Raw genomic sequence first — 24462 nt, 5'->3', positions numbered from 1 at the left:
ACGAAAAGGTAAAAGTAAGAGTTCAATAAAATAAAAATGAAAATAAATATAAAAGGAAATAATAATGGAAATATACATATAGATAGGTACATACAATCATCTGTCAAACCAACTAACCCACTTTCTATCCTTCTCTTTCATACATAAACCGGTGGATATCCGTCGTAACCTACTACCGCGGCACCGCCGTAGATCATTCGTCGGAGAATCCTCTCTCATGCTAATTCGACTCCTACAGATTCAGATCTTGGTTTTTAACTCGATCAACAAATCACTTCCTTCTATTCTTCAATAATTTAACTAATAAGTACTACAATTACTTGATTCAAGCCCTAGATTCTCGTTCATTCGATCTCGTTTTAGCAGCAGCGATATGTCTGCGAAAATATCATCCAGGTCAAGAGGCGGTGCACCTGTAAAAAGCAGTTCCAAGGAAACCGGGCCTAAGCTTGAGGAGAATCTCAATATCTTCAAGTCCGATAAATTCGATGCCGATAGTTTTGTTCACTCCAAGTGTACCACACTTAACGAAAAGGTCTGTGATCCGTTAATTAACATCTATTATTAGGTTCAATTTTGTGAGGAATTGTAAGTATTGTATCCATTATGTGCGGTTTAGAATTGTACGTTTCATGTGCAAGTTCAGAATATGTAGAGAAATATATAGTCTATATAATACTTTAGTGTACTGCTAATAGGTTTGCATTATACTTGGATCCTTTTCCTGTGCTCATATGTAGTTAGTTTGTTAGCTAGATTACATGAAACTTAAAGTTTGGCGATGCTTAGTTTGAGCGTAGAAGGTTAATTAGTCACATCCAAGTTTTTTTGACATGGATCATTATGAAAATGAGGTATGGTTATTGCTTTTTGTAATTTATCATATGATCAACAAACCTGCTTCATTTGCCTCTAGTGATTAGCTATATGCAATCACGTTTTGTTGAAAGTAAAAAGTCGAATGTATTCTCATCGAGTTGTTGGTAGAATGAAACATAAGTTAACCATGGGTGGGTAAATCAAACACTTTATATGGAAGTCCTAAATGTAGTGATTTCAAAACACACTAATACTTTTTCCAGTTACTTGTATTCAACATATTAGCTAAAAAGACCGAGTAATTCTTCATCTTCAAAGGAACTGTGGCTTTCCAAATAAAGGTGATTAGTCTAAGTATTGTAAGAGGTTAAGATCAGATTGGCTAACAAGTACTAAATGGCTTAATCATGATTTAGGGCTCTACGCAATAAGTGAAGCTAATGGACTTTATCCGATGTATACCGACATTAGTATCATTGGGAAGTATATTTTAAAGGATAAAGTAGCTTGATGTTGGTATTATTTCTATCAAGATATAAAGAATTATTGGCAACTAAGTGTAAACATGCTGCTTTTGCATTTGTTGAATTATTCCTGCCAATATGCATACTTACTAGATGAGGAAATGTCGAAAAGAGGATATGACTTTTGCTTGTTAATTATACATCATCATTAGTTACAAATTACTGGAAAGTGTTTAAATGTTTACGAATGCACTTATGAAATGGTCGAAAACAGAAAGGATGACCACTGTAGTGTCTAAGGGAGTAAGGGGTGTTGCATGTTTGGATTTTGACTTACGCCTTACGGTCTTCAGCAGATCAAAATACTACATCCAGATTCTGCATAGAATAACCTACTCGTAACAAATAACCATCACTTAAGCATATAATCTGATAATGCCATTATCCTTTAAAGTACTTGTAGACTCTATACGATGCCAAATACTGCAGACGAGTAAATAACACAGTACACACCTATAGGATGCCAAATACTGCATATACATAAACAACACAGTACACACCATAAACGATAACAGAAAGTGAATATCGAGCGATAACTGCCGACGGCATATTACAAAATCAAGCAGGGGTGCTGAGCATTCTTGAATGGGATGATAATGAGGAGATTGTGAAATACTAATTATGTAATCGCGCTTATAGTCAATATTGCATTTATATTGTCTCATACGTAAAAGATGGCCCAGTATGTTCAACTTTAGTTTTCCCTTTTGACCAGGAATTATGTGAACCTTGAAACATGAACCGAAAACTAGTTAGAAGCCAAAACCTCAGCAATCTCACTCTTCAGTCAAGCACCAACGTAGCCTAACAAAATGAGTTAATATATAAATGGGTATGCACATTCAGCATCACCCACATCTCGCACGTGGTGCTGGTATGATGCTCTAACTCAGGTATATTGGTTGTTGAGGTATCAGGGAGACTAAAACATTAGCCACTGGTTACTCAAAAATGACTCAATGACCTCCACCCACTGTATACATTGTTGGTCATATATCTATTATTTACTCTTCATTGCATAATTCTTTCTGTTGATAGATTGTTTCAGTATATCTGACTTATACCTCAACCACTTATCAGGAGATAAGGCACTTATGCTCATATCTTTTGGATCTCAAGAAAGCTTCCGCAGAGGAAATGCGGAGAAGTGTATATGCTAATTATACTGCATTCATACGGTGGGTCCTTTTCTCACATTGTATGCCTTGGTAGTTTCATTAATATTCTTTTTTTGTAGTGATACGAAATCATTAGAATAACTATAATCTGTATTGGGCGTGTGTTAGTGTGTCAGACATATTATACTTCATAATATTTAATGCAAAATGGTAAGCTGATCTGGGTTTACTGCTAAACAATTTCAGCACATCAAAAGAGATATCAGATTTAGAAGGTGAGCTACTGTCCATAAGAAACTTGCTATCTACTCAAGCTACCATAATTCACGGTCTAGCTGAGGGTGTCCACGTGGAATCTTTATCTATTGCTGTTCCGGGTGGTTCATTATCAAATGGTTTATCTGCTGACCTGGACAGAGATCCGTCAGATCTAGAGAATTGGTTAATTGAGTTTCCTGATATCCTTGATGTTTTATTAGCTGAAAGGAGGGTTGATGAAGCTTTGGCTACCCTTGATGAAGGTGAACGTATAGCTTCAGAAGCAAAAGAAAAGGATTCACCGAGTCCTGTTGTTTTAAAGTCTCTACAAACTGCCATAACTGAATGCAGGCAAAGATTAGCCAATCAGCTTGCTGATGCGGCTTCTCAACCTACAACACGTGGCAGTGAGCTTCGTGCAGCTATTAGTGCTCTTAAAAAACTTGGTGATGGTCCGCGAGCTCATAGTCTACTGCTTCAAGCACATTATCAGAGGCTTCAAAGTAACATGCAAAGTCTTCGTCCTTCGAGTACGTCATATGGGGGAGCATATACTGCAGCTATATCTCAACTGGTGTTTTCTGTAATTGCTCAAACAACGACCGATTCTAAATCTATATTTGGAAATGAACCATCTTATAGTTCTGAGCTTGTGATGTGGGCTACAAAACAAACTGAAGACTTTGCTCTTCTTGTTAAAAGACATGCATTAGCTTCATCTGCTGCTGCTGGCGGGTTAAGGGCTGCTGCTGAATGTGTTCAAATCGCTATGGGACATTGTTCTTTGTTGGAAGCTCGTGGTTTGGCACTTTGTCCCGTGCTCTTGAAACTTTTTAGGCCTAGTGTTGAACAAGCACTCGATGCCAATTTGAAACGAATTGAAGAGAGTACAGCTGCATTGGCTGCAGCCGATGATTGGGATCTTTCTTCTTCTCAAGCTGTTACACGCCAGTCTGGAAGGACTTCAACTACATCCCTCAATGCCATAACATCCATTCAGCATAAGCTCTCTAGTAGTGCTCAAAGATTCAATTTGATGGTCCAGGTGAACACATCTATAATATCTTTATTATTTTATAGTGCATTGCATATATCTACTGATAGTTACCTGCGGGATGCGGGATGATAATCTTATATAATGTCCGTCGGTTGTTTAAGCAGTTCCCTGAACTTGCGCCACTGGGGTTGACAATAATACCAGAAAATTAATAATACCTTGGTACTAGTGGATGTTTTTATCATACATGCTAGGTTCTATATGTGGCAATTGTTGACCCAATTACTCATTATAGTTCGGTTTAGGTTTTCTTATATCTCTAATGGGTCTAATGAGTCAAATAAGAAAAAAGTCCTAAAAGCCAACCGGTCAAATGGGTCAAAATGGAAGTGTACTATTAATGCACAAGACATTCACAAATCGTTTCATTTTTTTATGCTAGATTATTATTAATATACTATACTATATTATCAAATTTGATGTACATTGTCTGAATTTTTGGATAATAAGTTATCGGGTCAACACACCCCTTTTCAACCTACCAACCCACCTGTTTATGATCCTTTACCACCGCCCATGTAACCACCTTTACAAGAACTTCAACTACATTACCAAGCCATCTTGCCTTTCCAATGTTCATCCACAAGTAGACATCCAGATATCGTTTGCTTCTGGCAGATCTTTGTAAGAAAGGGTGCTTATCATAAGAATCTTCCGGATTCCAATATGCACATATTATGGTTTATTGTGATTACGTGTATTTTACACTGGGTTTTGTACTTGTTATAGACATATGAGTAATCTGGGTATGTTACTGATGCTGCATGCTATTGATTGTGTAGGATTTCTTCGAGGATGTAGAACCACTGCTAAGCATGCAGTTGGGAGGTAAAATGTTGGAGGGATTGTTCGACGTATATAACTCGTACGTTAGCATGCTCATAAGAGCACTCCCAGGCTCCATGGAAGAAGAAGCGAACTACGATGGCTCTGTAAATAAGATAGTTAGGATGGCCGAGACTGAAGCACAGCAAATGGCATTGCTTTCAAATGCATCCTTGTTGGCTGATGAACTGTTACCTCGTGCAGCCATGAAACTTACCCCTATAGTTCAATCTATTTACAAAGATGACCCTCGTAGTAGAAGACCCTTAGATCGACAAAATCGAAACCCTGAACAAAGGGAATGGAAGAGGCGTCTTGCTAGCATAGTAGACAGATTGAAAGATAGCTTCTGCAGACAACACGCTTTAGATCTCATTTTTACTGAAGATGGCGATAGCCATCTAACTGCTGATATGTACTTAAACATGGATGGGATTATTGAGGAAATAGAATGGTTCCCTTCTCCAATATTTCAGGTACTCAAAGATGAATTTTCAGTCAAACTGACATTGTTCTTTTTTTATTGTAGTGCATTATTATATATGTTCTTATTTGCTTGATATTGAATATTGATCTTCAGGTACTAATATCTTTGTGATTAATGATTTTCAGGAACTCTATGCAAAGCTTTACAGGATGTCTGGTATAGCAGCAGAAATGTTCGTTGGCAGGGAACGTTTTTCAACAATGTTATTAATGAGGCTTACAGAAACTGTCATCTTATGGCTTTCAGAAGACCAAACGTTTTGGGATGATATCGAAGAAGGACCTACCCCTTTAGGTCCTCTTGGCCTTCAACAGGTATAAGAGGCAACATGTGTACCTTATGTTTCTTCTTATTGTGTTGGTATATTATATCTGACCAATTTCAATTTGTGAATTTGCAGTTCTATTTGGATATGAAGTTTGTCATCTCTTTTGCTTCCCAAGGGCGTTACTTATCTCGAAATTTGAATCGAGTCGTGAACGAGATTATTAATAAAGCACTTGCAGCTTTCTCTGCAACGGGAGTAGATCCTTATAGGTTAGTGAATATTGCAACAGTAAATTATTATTATTATTTTTTTTTTTTGAAAGGCAAGCTTGCATCAGTCCGGACCGAAGCCTAGTCATCATTTGCACACACACACACGCGCTTTCGGGCAGGAAACCCGAACCACACTCTGAGGATCCGACCCTTTAACCATCCCGAGGGGCAGGCGGGCCGGATCTTAGTCCCGGAGTGGGTCGGTAAAACCTTCCCTTTGGGCCACCTTCAAGGAATATATTTCAATTCCTAGAGCGGGTGACGAGGCTCGAACCCGAGACCTCTAGCCCTGCGAGTACACAAGTGTAACCGCGGTACCATTGAAGCAATGCTTCGTTGGTAACAGTAAATTATTTTTATATGATCCTCCAAATTATTGTGTTGGAAATTTGAAGACAATTACTTCTGTGACAGTGTACTTCCTGAGGACGAGTGGTTTGCTGATATATGTCAAGATGCAATAGAGAGGTTGAGCGGGAAGCCAAGATTCGTGAATGGGGAACGGGATCTAAGCAGCCCGACTGCTTCTGTTTCGGCACAATCGATATCATCTATGAGATCTCACGGGAGTTCGTAAGGCAACTGATTCCCCTCGTATATCTGGGATCTACTACGTTTTTTCTGTAATCATATATTTTTTTTTTTTGTTATTTTTAGAATATTACAGTTTCTGCTTTGCTTGTGTTCGCATACTGTCGTTGTGTTAGATAATAGATGTGGTAGTTTGGTGTTGGCATCATCTCACAACCTTTAGTAATTCTTTGCACTCTCCACTACAGGGAGCTTTTAAGCTTGTAAATTTGTCTCCTAATTTATCTTCTTTTATTTTCTGAATGAAAATGCAATTATCTTTTTATTCTTTGATAACCGTGCTGGCGCGAGGAAGTTGCTGACCTAGATCGATAAATGCGTTTTCATTGAATTAATTTGTTGCAAATTTATTGGAGTTCCGAGTTCCCTAGTGATTTATATCTGCGATAGGACAGACTACAATGCAAATAGAAAAGTTTGTATGTTAGAAGTGACCACATAATATCAAAGGGTTACATGTTACATTTGCATTAGAGACATTACTGTCACAACACCTAGATCTCTATGGTAGTATTTACAACTTGTATTGTGTCACTAACCGGAGTCCCCGGTTCAGTTGTCGAAAACCCTTCATCGTGAGATAATACCACCGCTTCTTGATGGAATTCACCAATTTCTGGACTGTTAGTATTATCATCACTAACCACTTTAACTACTGCAGCCTCTGGCACCGTACTTTTGGACACATCGTCTTTAAATCTGTCGTATGTTCTCGCAATTGCAGCAAGCTTTTCGCTTACTGAACTTTGTGATACTAACATTTGTCTATTTTGATACAAAAATGTGAGTAAGAAAATCACAAGAGCAGAAGTGGATGATAACCCAGCAATGAGAAATAGTCCCTTGAAGCTATCGAGCGTGAGCCTGTCAGATGCTACTGTAGCTTCATTCTGTTGATCGCAAGTGACTGTTTCTCCAAACCATTGCTTGGAAATGTTGGTCATTTGCTCTTCTGTAACTTGCAGAACCGCTCTAGAAACATCGTGAACTAATGGAGAACCTTTTGGAAATGCCTGCATGTACAACGGGTCAGTATTGAAAGGTATGCACCATATAAATGGAGATAAATGAAACTTACAAATCCGAAGCCTGCGGTTTTGTAGGTGGGGCCGGTCATGGTATACTTGGTACAATATTGAGCCAAGAAAACTCTAATATAAGGGAGTTCATCCATAATTGCGGAAACACCTCCTCTTTGGCTACCGATTTCAAGGGCATGGTCATACTGCTCAAATGTGGTGTAGTTTTTTAACTTGCTATCATCGAAACCCATTTTTATCAACATGTTAAAAACAAAAGAACCATCTTGGTATCCTACTGATTCACCATTTCTCATGATCTTTATGATATCCGTGTACTTAGGTTGAAGCTGTTGCACAGTTAACATGGATGTCAAGCTTGCTGTGTAGCTCGATGTCAACACCAGCACCACAAACACCCACACAATCACTACAAATCTCGATAAGTTGCTTATCAACTTCTCTCCTGCAAAATTTATTTACGCGATTGTTAGCAACCAAATTAATATGTTGAAGTGTGTGCGTGTGTGTAGTTATTTTTATACACACTTACTGTGTGCATACACGAGTGTGGAGAAGGAAAACCAGAAGATCATTCCAATTTGTTGATGTGGGGTGCCTCGGAATTCCTTGTTTACGCGATGCTCCAAAACCCATACCACAAATCCTGTGTATATGAAAAATGCCCCAATTGTTATCCAAAGTCCTTTTTCTAGCGGTCTCATGAAGATCCATGCGCTTTTCCTCTCATCCTTGATCGGAACAATCATTGCAACACCGGCCTCTGTGTATGGCAATGTGAAATCAACGTAATCTGAACGCTCTGCAAGGATTGTAACATCTCCAACTACTGCATCGTATTTCTGTTACATCGAATATGGATTTTTAAAAACCATCAGTTCTTGAATATATATATATATATATATATATATATATATATATATATATATATATATATATATATATATAGGGAGAGGATCCAGTGAGAACCCAATTGGTGTGAGAATCCTGAGAACCGGCGGGCGAACAAAAACAGAGGAAGTCGAACAAAAAATTTGGCGACCGAACAAAAAAATGTGAGTCGAGCAAAAATTTAGATGCATGTTCTACATTTTCGGTTGGATTCTACAAAATTGTAGAACGCAAATTCGTTCGAATTTGGGAAAATTTGTTCGCCCGCCTGAATTTTTATTGTGTTCTACAAAATTTTGGTTCGGTTCTACAAAATTGTAGAACGAAAATTGGTTCGAATTTCTTTTTTTATTGTTCGAATTTCACCTGTTTTTTTCAAAAATCATTTTTTTTTATTTAACCCGATTTAGAGTTTAGGGTTTTCGGGTTTACTCCGTAAACCCTCAACCCTAAACCCTAAACCCTAAACCCTAAACTCTAAACCGTTCGTGTAAAAAACTCATTCTAAACCCTAAATCTAAACTCCTAAACCCTAAACTCTAAAATCTAAACCCTAAAATCTAAACCCTAAATCTAAACCCTAACTTAATTTGATGAAAATTGATGTAAAACAAGTGTAGAACAGCATGTTCTACATGTGTTCTACATCATGTTCTACATAAAAATGTAGAACCAAGAAACAATGCATCTTATAACTAAAAATTAAAAATTGTTCGACTACCAAATTTTTTGTTCGGCCGCGTCCCAATTTTTGCTCGAATTTGTGAGTTCTCAGGGTTCTCAATGCAAAATTGGTTCTCATTTTATATATATATATATATATATTGGAGTGATCGGGGAAAGTAAAAAAGAGGGAGAGAGGGGAACAACGTAATATCATTCATCACACATCTATGAATGTTGTGATATGATGAATGTTAATTATCATTCATCACATAATTAATATTCATCAGATGTGATGTGATAAATGTTAATTATCTCTGATGAATGTTAATTAATATTCATCAGATGTGATATGATGAATGTTAATTATCTTTCATCAGCTGTTTTTTTCTTCTCACTGGATCGCGTCCCTATATATGTTATATACAAATGAGTGCAATTATCTATCTGATTACCGCATCAGAGAGATTGTAAAGAAGATCATTATAAGTTCCTGCAGGTCTCTTGCCGTCTGAAGTAACAAAAGGTATGAATTCATGTTTGACAGCATAAGGCAAAGCACCGATGACTGCATTAAATACGTCCACGCAAAAACCAGTAACGATAACTTGTTGAGTTTGAGGGTCGGTATTGGCATCGATAAACTGAACAAACCCTCCTTTTGCTGGAACCCCGACTCGCAAATTGTTTTCGTTGCTGGTTGCAATCTCCCAGCCTTTAGGGACCACATGAGTGTCGCCGGGCCATGTGATAGCCTTAAGATCCTTTGTTTGATCGTTTAAATTCTTTAAAATACCTTTTTTAGTTGTCCAAAACCCAATAGGGTTATCTCCCCTTCCTATTATGTTCACTATTTGGTACACTGATGATTTTAGTTGACCATCAACAATTTCAAAATCTCCACTCAGTCCTTTAAAGCTTGAGTTACGGAGCCATGTAATGAGCCGCGGCCCCATTTCGGATGTTCCAATGGCATCCAAATCTGTCGTGGGTTGTCGTTGTCGTTTGAAAGTGGTATTTTTATTTATCTCCACCCCTGCTTTCTCGAACGCCATTGCAAGTGCAAAAAGGGTATCATAAGACCATATCCCAAACATGTCTAATTCCGCCACATCATCATCTGGATATCGACGGTCAGACTCTCGTTTCCATCTTTTCTCAAAGTTGACTAGCTGGGTTGACCTTGAGATATATGACTTTACTCCAAGTACTCCTTGCATCGAATCTATACTCGTATGATCCATAGAATGTAAACGACTCGTAAGCACTTCAGTCATGATCCAAACATACCCTTTTTCCATCATTCCAGCTTCATTCACTTTCCTAAAAAAACGCTCCGCCAAATCAGGCAACGCGTGTACAATGAAAACTCGTGTCTGCATCGTCTTCAACTTGTAAAGCTTTTCAAGAATCCGATCGTCTGAAGCAGAATGATGTATAGAGGTACGGTACATGACTTTCGTACCGATAGTCAACATCGCGTCAGATAAGTAAGAAGCAAGGCCTCTTCCGTATTCACCTTCTTCATAAATGAATACTATTTCTCTCCAACCAAAGTGTTTGATCAATTCTGCTATGGGTTTGAGTTGAGTGGTTGAATCAGGTGCAGTTCGAATGAAGTAAACGTTGTCGTGTAAAGAAAGTGAAGGGCTAGTTGCAGGTGAGATAATAGGAACCTTTGATTTGTTACCAATATCAATCACGAAATCAGCCTGTGAAGATGTCGTTGGTCCTATAATCGCCATGACTTGAACGTTTTTCAAGAGGTCGATGGCTGCTGACGCTGCTTGCACATTATCTTGTTTGGAATCACGAAACTGAAGGTGAATTTCAGTGGTATAGTTTTCGTGTTGCTGATAGAAATCGTTTAACGCCATTGAAATGCAGGTACTGCTCATCTTACCAATGCTTGTTTCCAGATCCAAAATGACACCTATTTCTATCTTTGTTTTTGCAATTGTTGTACATATTAAGCTCATGATAACCATAACAGTGACTAAAAAATGGGTCTCCATGTAGGTATAATTTCCAAAAAGAGGTCACTTTTTATATTCTTTAAATTCTTTCTGATGTTAAAGCATGAGCATGAGCTGCATAACAGATATAAGGAAATAGACATCATTGGTTGTACGTAACTGCCGACTTCTAGAATTTAACTTTAGGTAACACAAGTTTGCTTGGGTCAACCTTTTAACGAGTCATTTTTTTATACCTCGTCAACATTCAAGCGCCCAATTTCAAGTTTTTAAACCGACACGGTTCTCTTTAACTGGGTTATTTCGGGACCATTTATGACCCTTTCCATGGTCACCTCAATATATGTTGTTAGGGCCTGTTTACTTCATTTTCATTAAGTTGACATATGGATATAAAGGGTAATATGGATATTGAATGACTATATGTATTAATCAGTTAATGGATGATCTTGTTTACTTATTGTGGTGAATAAATTGTCTTAATAACATAAATTACTATTATATCCTTAATAATGCGATATGTTTTAAAAGAACAAAAAAATAACACGTTTACTGATGGACACATTTTTACACCGAAAGGTTTATTTATTTGTTGATATATACACCTTATTTATTTATTTATACTTTTAAACTTATAATAATAACTACTCCGTATTCATAAAACTTCAAGAAATTTCTTCCATAATCTCTCCTCATCCTATTTTACAACTGTTATCCATTTCATTTCATCTTCTTTCAATTTCTTTACTTGGTAAACTCTTTCATCAATAGATATCCCAATTTCTTGTTTTTCCTTTCATGTCTATACTTGGATTCAATACACGCATAATCAAGCTAATATAGCTTTTGATGCCCACACAGATGCATATCCAGTTCATCTATTAATTCTCATGATTAATGCATGTATCAAAATCAAGGTAGTTAGAAATTCATGTAAATATTCACAATATGTGCCTACAAATTTTTTCAAATTTTACCCCATCACAATTCAAGGTAACGATGACGGGTATGTGTGACAAAGCAAGACGGCTTGATTTCTTTAGTGGTCAGGAAGATAATTTTGTTTTTTTATATATATTTAGCAATAGGACTTGATGGAGAAAGATGGCTTGATTAACGAAGGCATATGAAGAACACCATCGAAAAAAAAGTAGGTAGAAAATGAATTTATTAATGATAGATTGCCAGAGGGTAAAGATGGGAAAAAGATGGCTATATGGGGAGGACACCCCTTTTATTGGTGACCGATTAATGTGTTAGTTAAGTTTTGCCATATGATAAAGTCAAAAGTAAACAACTCATATTGGTGACCGAATAAGCTTTTTGGACAACTCAGCCCATTAAGGCCCTTAGTAAGGTTTAAATTTGAAACTTTTTGTAATGATATCAAAACTTGACCCGGATGGTTCAAGCGCCCAATTTCAAGTTTTCAACTTGTAATAAAAGGTCAATCATTTAACAAACTATGATAAACAACTAAACGAGACAATTTGAGCGGTTGAAGATAAATAGGAAGGCAAGATAAGAATTGAGCATTGCTTTGACATTTGTGTATTTAACTCGATGTGAAAACGTTTGATGTTTTGTTAACACGGCATAGTTGTGGGCCTTTTTGGGTAATGAAAAGCAACCACACATTGGTTGAATTCTCAAAATGACAAACATGCAATAAATGGATGTTTGTCCATATCTTTAAATATCATCTAAACGTATTATGTATGACAAAAATTGATATGACGAGTTGTAATTTTAATTCTAGAGTCACAACTCACAAGTCTACTTATACAGCTGTCATTCTGATTCTAATTTCGTTGATAAATATCTTATTTGACTTTCTTTTTTTTCGAACAGCAAGCTAGAACTATTATTATTACGGAGTAATTAAAGATATTTTGATTTGATTTATCGACCTAAATATCTTTTTAGCTACTAGTTGTCGAAAAAAGGTACACAAGAAAAAATGACATGTCATTTCAAGATTTTTGAGAAAGCCTCAATGAAGTTTTTTTTCGCACCTATATCGCCTATTCTGTGAAATCTGATTAAACTAGTTCATTGACCCGTGAATTCACGAGTTTGACGAAGAAATCTACATTATAATATTAGTGTCATTGACCCGTTAATTAATATTTATTACACCTGGTTAAAAATTTATAATATATATAGTTTATTATAAAATGTTTATAATATTTGTGACTCTAGATGGAATATCTCGTGGTACACAACCATAGCATTATGCTTGATTACATAATATTTCCTTTGTGCATATTTGTGTTAAGGCATTTGGTTCAAGTGAGACTAACTCTACAACAGATATACACACATGAAAGTAGGGGATAATAACTACTATTCAAAACCAATTCTTATCCCTGACATATGCATTTAATTATGGTTAAGATTTTTCCCATTATATATTATATATCTGATTCATAATATTGTTTAAAAATATTTGTACCAAAAATTATATAAAGAAAACAAATTGCATATCTTAAGCAAAATTCTCACATACTACAGTATCAAAGTATTAACGCCCCAACAAATTGACCAAATCAAAGTTATAACTTGAGTTGTGTGTTCATCGTATGAAAATGAAAATACCCTATTTAAAATATCAAAACATTGATTTTTTTTTTTTAATTAGTACTTAGAGAACATACACCATCACCACCATTACCACATTATTAGTGTCTATGTACATATCACATACAAAAATATTATAAAGCTAAAGTAACACACACCCTTGATTGAAATGATTAATGTGGCCACAACTTAAAACATATAACTTACACCCAGTAAGCTTCGATATGTACATAAATACTTTTGCTAGCTTGCAAAGACATAAAACACGATTAGTCCAATAAATTGTTACCGTTGGACACAAAGTAGTTCCTGAAAAAAGAAAAAAAAATAGGCATTCAGAAATTCATTATACACCTTATGTTGATAGCAATAGTGACAAATTCAGTTTCAAAAACATCAAATCTAGAATTAATAAACCACCTCTAAAAAAAAAAAAAAAAAAAAAAAACTGAAAGTATCTAGTGTCAAGCAATATACATTGAACTTTTATAGTTGGCAAAAGAACTAAGTGCAACTTTACTTGAGTCATTGATACAATGATTTAGGTTACCTGAAGGTGCACCAAAAGTAACTCATTATCATACGTTTCATGAACTCAACCTTAACTTCAGCATGCTTATACACTTTTTTATAGAATGGTTCATATCCTAGATCAAAATTCATCCTTGAAATTACTTAGAATAACTCATTGCATCAGAATATCGGATAAACATTAATCATACATAAGGCGTCTACCCTCAACATTTATACAAATTATATCACGATTTAGCATTACTTTAATACTAAGTTTTATTTTTATAGATCCAAATAATCAAACGCAAGGCACTTCTAATTAATCGCTACCATGATTTACTTAATCAACTACTATTAAACACACATAATGTTGTCATTAGCATATTAGCATATTGACATTTGATATATATATATATATATATATATATATATATATATATATACACACACACACACACACACACATAACAGAGTCATAACAGAGTCTATGTATACAAAATTAGTAGGCGAAAAATATGCGGTCATAATTTGAACAATGCATAATAGTTTAAATATACGAAATAACATAAATCCATACAAAACAGAATCCATGTATAGCTCATATTTTACTATTATCCAGTTAACTAACAAATTAGTTATGACAACATAAATCTTAAATCACTTGACTTGTTTATTAGTAAATGAGTCAAGATACTTGCAACTATATAAACTTAAACACTTTTCAACTTAAAAAGATCGTCAAACTTTTCATTGCCTGCACTCACCATCATAATTTACATCAAACACCACATAAATAACAACGATGAATTAATCAAAATTTATTGAAGATAAACCCTAAAATAAACCACTGAAACCATACACTTACAAAACTGAATTTGAAACTCACAGCTTCCATTTCCATATCAGTGCTAAATCCTACAAAGGCCATATCCTTTAACCATAACATTACAGAAGAAAGTTATATAAAGTAAGATATTCATAGTCAATGTAAACCAAAAAAAACATTTTAAATTACCTTGAATATTTCCTTACAATTCTGATTCTTAATATGCAAATATCTACATAAGAAAACAAAATCGACAGAGTTTAAAACCCTAATTGCAATCAATATAGTTTAATTAAAATGTCACCTGATGTGTGAAGATCTCGCCTTCCTAGCTATGAAAAACACCTTCAATTATAAAATGAATTGGTTAAAACCCTAACTTAGTTTCAAAATTAAAACGTCACCTGATAAGAAAATTGGAAAAGATTAGTTGATTTTGATGAAAATTTCTTTGTTGAACACCTTGTATAACGAACCAGAGTTTACAATATTACCTTCCGAATCGGGAGACATCTTGATTTAATACCGCATTCTAATTGAATCTGAAACAAAATTATACCGTCAAGAATACATCAAGATGTAGAAAGCAACAAAAACCTTAAAGACATAAAAGAAGCACTCACATAATCACTTACAAATGGTACCTGAATGAATATTTTCCAGTGGTACAATTCGAATGAAGAATAAGTGATTGGAGAAAGAGTAAAACTAATGAAGATGTTCAGCTAACTCTAAATTGATTTTACATAGTAATAAACAGTTGTAGAAAGCTTCTCCTGGAAGCTGTTTATAATCAAAATTAAAAATAAATAAATAAATAAATAAATTAGAGGCGTACTCTCTAAGCTTCCTAAAGTTATTTTAAATTTTAAGTCAATACTATTATTATTATTATTAAATTATTAAAAGCATGACATCATCAGATTTATTTTTAGAGGCATGTTACAACTTCAAAAGAACATGTTACAACTCTTAAAAGCAAGCGATGACCTCAGCGTAAACTCCATATTATAAGATATAATAGATAGATATGTTAGCCCAAATTGTATAATATCACTTTTTCATTCTTTTTTTTTTAAAGCAAAAAAGATTATATTAGAACCACGAAAAAATTACAACGAGTATCAATACATACAACGTAATCTCGAGCTAGCAACAACGAAACGGTTGCTAAGAGTGCAACCAAAATATAAAGATTACAAGAACAAAACTAACAATTTAGATAGCCAATCGGATTATGTAACCACTCAAACCATACGATCTTTGTTTTCTTCGATCTTCTTGAGATCCACTCAAAAGATTTTGTTTGAATCTCATTCAACGCCATCGGACCACACCACGATTTACCATTGAAAACCATATTGTTTCGGTTCTTCCAAATGAGGTAGACGGAAACCCACTCAACCGCTTGCCATATTTTTTTCCCCAAAGGTGAAGGGTGAGACGGGCAATTTCCATGAAGGATTTCACTGAGACCAAGGTTTGTGAAGTGCCCGAAGCTCCACCAATTGAAAACACGCACCCAAACATCCATTGAATACTTACAGAAGATTAAGGCGTGCTCAATTGATTCGATGCCATCATCACAAAGGGGGCACTGTATAGTATGTAAATCGATGCCCCTTTAATCGAGTTCGCTTCTAACCGGTAGTCTTTTTTTGATTGCTCGCCACACGAATAGTTCGAGTTTCTTTGGAATATAGTTATTTCGGATTGTTTCTGAGTCCCCGTATCCCCTTTGTAGCGTGATTTCATCCATCAATGTTGCAAGGGTTTTTACCGCGAAAATATTGTTGTTGCCAAGAGACCACGACCACCCATCAGCTTCACCTGTTAAACATGTATTCGCAATCAGCAGCTCTAAATCAGAAAGTTCACTTGCTGTCCGCCCCGTTGGTGCTCGAGACCAGTTCCACGTAGTCATACCCGATGTGTTATTTCCCAAGATTCGATCTTTAATGAGACAATCCTTTTCGGCTTCAAGACAATATAATCTCGAAAATCTCTCTTTGAGTCTGCTGCCTCCAATCCAAACGTCATGCCAGAAGTGAGTCGATTCGCCATTCCCAATAGTCTTCATAAAAGAGTTGGTGAAATCAATGTTGAACTCGTCAATTGCCTTTCCTGCCAAAAAAATGTTATACCAAGTACCTATCGACGAGGAGCGAGGTGAGTCACCCCCCGACAATAGGCCACCACAAGAACCGTGAATACTTCGAATAATTTTAACCCAAAGCGCATCGGTTTTGGTTTTAAACCTCCACCACCATTTTCTAAGTAAAGCAAGGTTTTTATTTTTTAGAGACCCGATGTTACCCCCCGTTCCCATAAGTCGTGATAACGTTATCCCATTTAACCCAATTTATTTTAGAACCCGAATCCGCCCCGCCCCAAAAAATAGATCGCCTTACACTCTCGAGAACCTTTAACACACAATTCGGAGCACGGAAGAGTGAGAAATAATACAATGGAAGACTAGAGAGAACCGATTTAATAAGAACCAAACGACCACCATAAGACAACGATCTCATTCTCCATCCCGAAAGCTTAGACTTGAATTTATCAATCACAACTCTCCAATCATTAAGTTTTTTCATCTTAGAACCGATAGGGAGACCGAGGTATGTAAAAGGAAATTGTCCAACTTAGGCACCCAACCCGACTTGCCACAACATCCAAATCACTCGAGTCAATACCAATACCATATAAGAGGCTTTTGTGATAATTCACTTTCAACCCGGAAGCAAGTTCGAAACAACCAAGTAGATTTTGAAGACTTTCAATATTTTCAAGGCCCCACTCACCCAAGAATATGGTATCATCCGCGTATTGTAGGTGGGATAGAGGGATCTTATCATGTCCAACTTCGATTCCTTTAAAAAGCCCCTTTTCAATGGCCGCCTTAGTCATGATATTTAGTCCTTCCGTCACTAAAATGAATAAAAACGGTGAAAGATGGTCCCCTTGTCTTACACCACGTTCCAAGGAAAATTCATTTGTAGGTGATCCGTTCACAAGAATGGATATAGATACCGACCTAAGACAAGAGTAAATCCATTTCCGCCATTTATACCCAAATCCCATGCACTTCATAACATCAAGGAGAAAATTCCAATTGAGACAATCAAAGGCCTTTTCGAAGTCAACTTTGAAGAGCATACTTTTTATCCTATTACTTCTCACAAAATCAATAGTTTCATTTACAACTAACACCCCGTCAAGAATGAAACGATTTTTTAGAAATGCACTTTGTTCCGACCCAACAATATCCGGAATAGTTTTCCGTAGTCTATTCGAGAGGATTTTCGCGATTATTTTGTAGTAGCTACCAATTAGACTAATCAGACTAAAGTCGTTTAAGGAAGTGGGATCGATTTTCTTTGGTACCAACGTTACAAATGAAGCATTACATCCCTTAGAAAACTCACCCTTTTCCAAAAACCACGATAAGGCACTAATGAGATCGACCTTGATAACTTCCCAAATTTTTTTGAAAAATCTCAAGTTAAAACCATCCAGGCCCGGTGCCTTTGTGCTACCACACTCGAAAATTGCATCGTGAATTTCCTTCTCATCAAAAGGCAGTTCAAGACTTACGCCCACAGAGGGGGAAATGGATGGGTACATCAGGTCTTCAAGACTTGGCCTATCAAAGTTGACTTCTTCGAATCTTTTTTTGAAATGAGAGAACGCTTCACTTTTAATGTCACAAGGCTTGTCATTCCATACCCCATTTATCTTTAGACCCCGAATATTGTTGACATTGTTTCGCCTACGGATGACAGAACGGAAAAATTTAGTATTTTCATCCCCCTCTACACACCATTTCACCCGAGCCTTCTGTTTTAGCATATCGGCTTTTAGATTTTCTTTTTCAATCCATACTTTTCTAGCATCTTTCCAAGCCAAAAGATCCGATGGACCCAAGCAGCTATTTTCTGCCTGTAATTCGAGCTTGTTAGCCGTGGCCTTTGCAGCTTCAATCTCAGCTTCAATCGATTCAAACTTGGACTTGCTCCAATTTTTAATCGCCGTCTTGACATTTTTGAGTTTGTTTCTAAACACAAAATCCTTCCTACTAACATTCGGTACCACCTCATCCCAAGCTTCACGAATGATTTCAGCTATACCTTCATAATTTAACCAAGCATCAAAAATTTTAAAGGGTTTCGGGCCAAAATACCTTTCATCATCCTTTAGAATAATGGGGCAATGATCCGAGAAGGACCGATCAAGAATTGTTGCGGTAAGATCCTTCCAGAGATTAAAAAATTTATCTGAAACTAAAAACCTATCAAGTTTGCTAAACTTGACACCGTCATCACTAACCCTCGTGAAGTTCCTCCCCCCATACGTATTTCAATCAGTCGGGCATCATTTATAAAGTCATTAAAACATTTCGCCCTATACTCTACGAATTCACAATTAAATCTTTCGGATTTGTCATGCACTTCATTGAAATCCCCACACAATATCCATTCTTCATCATGTAACGAAACAAGATTAAGAAGATCATCCCATAATTTTTGTTTCCGGGCATCATCATGAGGCCCATAAACGTTCACGATGTTTACATTGCAATCAAGATGACGCCATTTTACCTTAACCCCAATGACACAGTCGAAGGAGATCATACTTTCTGCCTCGAATTGACTCGTATCCCAAATAAGTAGCCCCCCCCCCCCCCCCGACTTCCCTACCTGTGACAACCCGGAAATTTCTGATCAAATTTAAAATTTAATCTTTATATGTTTCCGACACGATAAGCAAAGTCTGTAATGTTGAAATCTCAAAAATTTGGAACTGTGTTCATGTATTCATTTACCCTTCGACTGCTCTCGATGATTCACGAACAATTATGTGTAAATAGATATGTATGAATATATACATGTGTGATTATTAAATTGAGAAATATTAATAAAATATTTAACGGTTTGGTTGATATGAAAATAAGTTATGAAGTTATTATATAACTTGAAAAAGTTAACAAAGTATTTGATAAATAATACTTTACATAAACGCATTAGTTTCCATATATGCTTATCGACGAAATTAAAAGATAATATCAAATGATTGAATTATCATATACATTGTGATGTGATTACGAGTCTCTGTTGAGAGGTCCACTTTGAATTAGGAAACCTTTCCTTTTTAACGGTATTCGGAATAATTGGTAAGGTGATCTTCGAGTAAGGACAAAGTGTCAAGTAGCGAGAGCTAGACAGATTGGTGGAAATTCTTGTTGAATTCCAATACATGTCTTACAATAATTCCCTCGTGACTTTTGATAAGATAAACTATTTAACTTTCATATTATTTAATGTAAAAGTAAAATTGGGGAATATGTCATATTCCGGGTAATAATATATTTTTGCTTAAATTTTTTTTTTGGGGAATATAGATAAATTAGAAAATGAATATCGAAAAGTTAAGTAATCGATAGTAACATGTGTTTATTGATTCGATTGATATATAGATATGTTAATTAGAACGTTTGAGAAGTTAAATTAAACGTTGGCGCATAAATGAATCATATCAAATTATGTACTAGAGCGTAAAACGTAAAGTGATATAATAATATCTAACATTTAAACGATTTTAAATATATTAAACTTTGAAATATAATTAGTTTTTGAAAAACTAAATATTATATTAGCAAATAAATATTTCTAAAATATATAAGTTTATATTTTTAAATGATAATATCATTATTTTACAAAGTGATAAAATATAATATTAACTTGGTCGTAAAACGTTTTGGATTTAAAATAGTATTATTATAATAAATATTGGTAAATAACGAGACATCAATTTATAGATGCAACTGACCAAAACACTCAAATGAATAAGTTACACTTTGAGTGAGATAATTTTTCATTGATTTGAGTCTTGTTATTGATAAAGGTACATTACACGAAATGTAAAGTACCAGTTTTCTAAGAGTAAAATGCGTTCGAAAAACCGGAACCGGTACTTAAGTCGAGGGTCAACGTACAACATATCGGTGTAAAAATTACAAATCAACTATGCACGAGAATATAATATAATATTTAATTAATTCTAAAGATTAAATATATTATATATTAAATAATATATATATATATATATATATATATATATATATATATATACATTATAAAAGATGTCGGCAAGACTTTGGAACGAATATGAGTTGTAATTAGGTCTCATGCACTCGCATGAGATCCCTCTCACAAAATCATGCGAGTGCATGGGAGGGGTAGGTGGCAGAGGTGCTATATAACGAAGTCGAGTTCTGGCCAAATTCATTCATCTATATCTCTCTGATCTCTATTATACTTCGTAATATTTATTTAATTTTTTATTATTATTATTATTATTATTATTATTATTATTATTATTATTATTATTATTATTATTATTATTATTATTATTATTATTATTATTATTATTATTATTATTATTATTATTATTATTATTATTATAGCTAGGAGTATTATAATTAGTATTATACATAAAATACTACGACAAAGTCATGGGCGAGTCATTTCAAAACGAGTTTTTAGAGTGGGATAGGGCTAAGGAAATTATGGGTTATAGCTATAGAGGTGATGGGTAATGTTTGAGGGTATGCTCGTGAGGTCAATCTAGTGTTTATCATCTTCATTGCGTCTACGTACCTTTCCTGCAATATTGAATCACAATATTGATACGTGAGCACTCATAACTTAACTTTTATATATTAATAGTGTATCCCTGACTAGTGCTCGAGTATATAGGATTATGCATGCTAGTACGATTAATTTTGTCGTTAAATAGTTTATGATGGATCATGAATTTAATACATATGCTCCTAGGATAAGGTATGTAACACCGGCCATTTTTTTTATAACACAGCGGAAGTCTTATTTAGTAAAACCATAACTTTAATTACATTAGTACAAAAACTACTTAATTACGTTTACTTTAACAAACGGTGTTGCGTTATTAAGAACACGATTATAAAAGTTCACATCAGAGTTCCAAGTCAAACATGCCTTCTACATCATGTTCCGTTGCCAGTAGCAGTAGTTAAACCTGCAGGGGGAGAAATGTGGGGGATTAGCGCACTACTAAGTGAATGGAATCTATCTACAGATTAAGCTTAAGCAATCCATCATACAACAGTCAACTAACATGCTTACAACCATCAAACATACAAACAACGACAGTATGAGGATCGGCGGCTTGTACGGGCACACGACCTAGCTGATCGGACTAGGATCTACCGATAGTCCTTCCTACCAGTCTCTGCATAACTATCCAAACGCAACCATGAATTCTTCTATGCTATACTAACAGACTGTAGGACTTGGACTCAACCTCCCTTGGAATGGTTGACCTCACACGAACTACAACCGCCCTAAAAATGGTTGAAAGTCCCCAACCGCCCTAGGCATGGCTGGTGTCAAACACAGTGCACATATACAACATATATAGCTCACATAGCATGCAACTATCTATCTAGCATAGCAATCACTACACTACACAAAGTAATCAGAGTAATACACAGTAGCATGATTTGCTACTTAAACTCTATCTGAGGATAGACCCACTCACCAATTACCAGCAACTGAAGATTCTCAGAGGTCTAATCTTTCTGAGTCTTCTCTTTCTCTTTTTCACCCGAGAATAGATATAATCAAGTCAGTAATCATGTATTGATATTATCCCAACATCAATACAATAGCATCAATAAACAAGCACTTGAACACTTAATCAATCTGACCTGTCAACCGTACGAGTTACGCTCATCCGCACGTCTGAGAAACCTCAACCGTGCGGTTGACACCTCACTCGTACGTTTGGTCCTTGGCCAAATATCTAATTAGACAACAGTAGGTCCGTAAGGTTGACCACACGAGTGACATATGACCCGTACGAGTCATATCTCAACCGTACGATCCAACAAACAAATATAATAGTTCAAGTAGTCACTCACTCGTGCGGTTCACCATGCGGTTGTCCGCCTCAACCGTACGAGTGAAAGCTCACTCGTTCGAGTGAAGGCTCACTCGTGCAAGTGACAAGGAACATCAATAGCAACATATAATTACATTTTCTAACCTATATTCATCATATATTCATTCATTCATAAGCCTATATCAAGAATTCAACCCATAATAACAAATTAACGCATGCACACTAGCCACACACACTAATACCTCTATTTATGACCCCAAATACATTTTGATATAGCTTTTAAATAGTTTACCATTGGAAAGGATTTTTCATTACGATTCCAACAATACTTGATTCATCAAAAACGGAGCTACGGTTTGAAAGTTATGACCAAAACAATTTTCCACAAATCTGACCCTGTGCTCACACGTGTGACTGAGGCCTCACTCGTGCGAGTGAGTCCTCACACGTGTGGTTGACCCTCAAAAGTGTGGTCACTCGTACGAGTGACCTGTCAAAAGTGTGGGTGCTGAAGAACAGCTCCTGCACGCTGATTTTTGCGTTTTTGGCCCAAAAACTCGATTTTTGCAAGTTCTAATACCAAAACCACATGAAAAAAATCATATAAACCTTATAGAAGCTATATCTAACATCAATTAAGCATAACATACACAAAACATGAAGATTCAAGCTCAAAATTCATCAAAAACCCATTTGCACCCAAAACCCATTTCATAAGAATTAAAGCACGAATTTAATCACTCAAACTTGGATAAATGATCACAAAGATGATATAATTCAGTTCCTAAAGCCCCCTGATTCAATTTCTAGCTTGGATCAATTAGGGTTTGAGATGGGATCAAGTTTAGGTACGTACTAGTTTTTAGAAGATTTAAGAAATGAAGATAAGAAGCAGATATTTACACACTTATGTGGGTTATAAACCCATACCCCATAACACACGGGTATTTACCAGTTATCTAATATCTTTCGTACCTCGTTAGGAGGCCCTAATTGAGTCCAAATTAAACAAACGAACCTGTTCTGTGACCCTTGTCACAAACTGGTCTTAACCACATATTCAATTAACAATACACATATTATTAAAATAAAAGCATATATAAACACAACTATAAACCTAAGGGCAATTAAGTAATCTTACTTCCAACCTCAGTTTCAGTCTGTTACAAATCCACCCCCCTTAAAGAGATTCCGTCCTCAGAATCTGGTCATTCATAGGCACAAGGGTCAAAGGTAGCAACCATCCTCACCAATGGTCACATCGAGAACTAAATCAAAACACATATTACTGCTACATGGACTACCTAAGTAGGTTCCTTACTCAACAAGTCTTCTCAATTGGCAACTCAACATCCAAATTTATCAAATTGAACTCTTACTGTCACCGAGTCAAACACCAGCATTTCAATTACGATTACCATCAAATGGTCAATTCTGACATAAGTTGGTCCACTATTTCCATCTACCCAACACAACAGTCAGACAATCTATCACACGATTGCCTACAGTATCACACTCGTCCTTTTCCGAAGTAACCACATACCAACAATCAGACGTATACCAAAAACTACGCAAGTCATTTTCTCCCCGAGTGTTTAAGTTAAAAGGATAACGATCCATCAATTCTACTTCAATTACGATTAGCACCATTTCAACATGAGAAAACTCATAAACAATACATCGACCCGTCATCGATCTAATAAATTTCCACAAAGTGAGTCATATCAAGTTTCTATTTACCTACTAAATTCTAGAATCATAGGTAACTGTCCATTATTTAGCCCATCAATTTATAACAACAATCTGGTTTCTA

At 35.7% G+C, this 24462-nt stretch overlaps 2 protein-coding genes across 2 annotated transcripts; one reads left to right on the top strand and one right to left on the bottom strand.

The window, feature by feature from the left end:
• The first annotated feature begins 123 nt into the window (after positions 1-123).
• Positions 124-6266, top strand: LOC139903964 (exocyst complex component EXO84B-like). The gene is made up of 7 exons (XM_071885892.1): positions 124-535; positions 2424-2521; positions 2708-3764; positions 4559-5077; positions 5214-5402; positions 5489-5625; positions 6043-6266. Exons 1-7 carry the CDS (start codon positions 374-376, stop codon positions 6203-6205), a joined length of 2325 nt encoding a protein of 774 aa, XP_071741993.1. The 5' UTR covers positions 124-373; the 3' UTR covers positions 6206-6266.
• Positions 6267-6585: 319 nt separating this feature from the next.
• Positions 6586-11103, bottom strand: LOC139839787 (glutamate receptor 2.7-like). Its single transcript, XM_071829945.1, has 4 exons — positions 9269-11103; positions 7792-8101; positions 7298-7704; positions 6586-7232 (listed from the first exon to the last, which is right to left on the bottom strand). Exons 1-4 carry the CDS (start codon positions 10826-10828, stop codon positions 6714-6716), a joined length of 2796 nt encoding a protein of 931 aa, XP_071686046.1. The 5' UTR covers positions 10829-11103; the 3' UTR covers positions 6586-6713.
• Between the last annotated feature and the right edge of the window lie 13359 nt (positions 11104-24462).

Source organism: Rutidosis leptorrhynchoides, chromosome 4, assembly GCF_046630445.1.
Source record: "Rutidosis leptorrhynchoides isolate AG116_Rl617_1_P2 chromosome 4, CSIRO_AGI_Rlap_v1, whole genome shotgun sequence".
Classification (NCBI taxonomy): Eukaryota; Viridiplantae; Streptophyta; class Magnoliopsida; order Asterales; family Asteraceae; genus Rutidosis; species Rutidosis leptorrhynchoides.
Note: the sequence above shows the minus strand (reverse complement) of the source record. Positions and strands in the feature narration are given on the sequence as shown.

Bases quoted from the DNA above. Each gene is read 5' to 3' on its own strand.
- LOC139839787 (XM_071829945.1), bottom strand. From the start codon at position 10,828: ATGGAGACCCATTTTTTAGTCACTGTTATGGTTATCATGAGCTTAATA. The intron at 8,102-9,268 runs GTAATCAGATAG...TCGATGTAACAG, and splicing joins TTTACAATCTCTCTGATGCG to AAATACGATGCAGTAGTTGG. The intron at 7,705-7,791 runs GTAAGTGTGTAT...TAAATTTTGCAG, and splicing joins CACACTCGTGTATGCACACA to GAGAGAAGTTGATAAGCAAC.
- LOC139903964 (XM_071885892.1), top strand. From the start codon at position 374: ATGTCTGCGAAAATATCATCCAGGTCAAGAGGCGGTGCACCTGTAAAA. The intron at 536-2,423 runs GTCTGTGATCCG...ACCACTTATCAG, and splicing joins GTACCACACTTAACGAAAAG to GAGATAAGGCACTTATGCTC. The intron at 3,765-4,558 runs GTGAACACATCT...TTGATTGTGTAG, and splicing joins GATTCAATTTGATGGTCCAG to GATTTCTTCGAGGATGTAGA.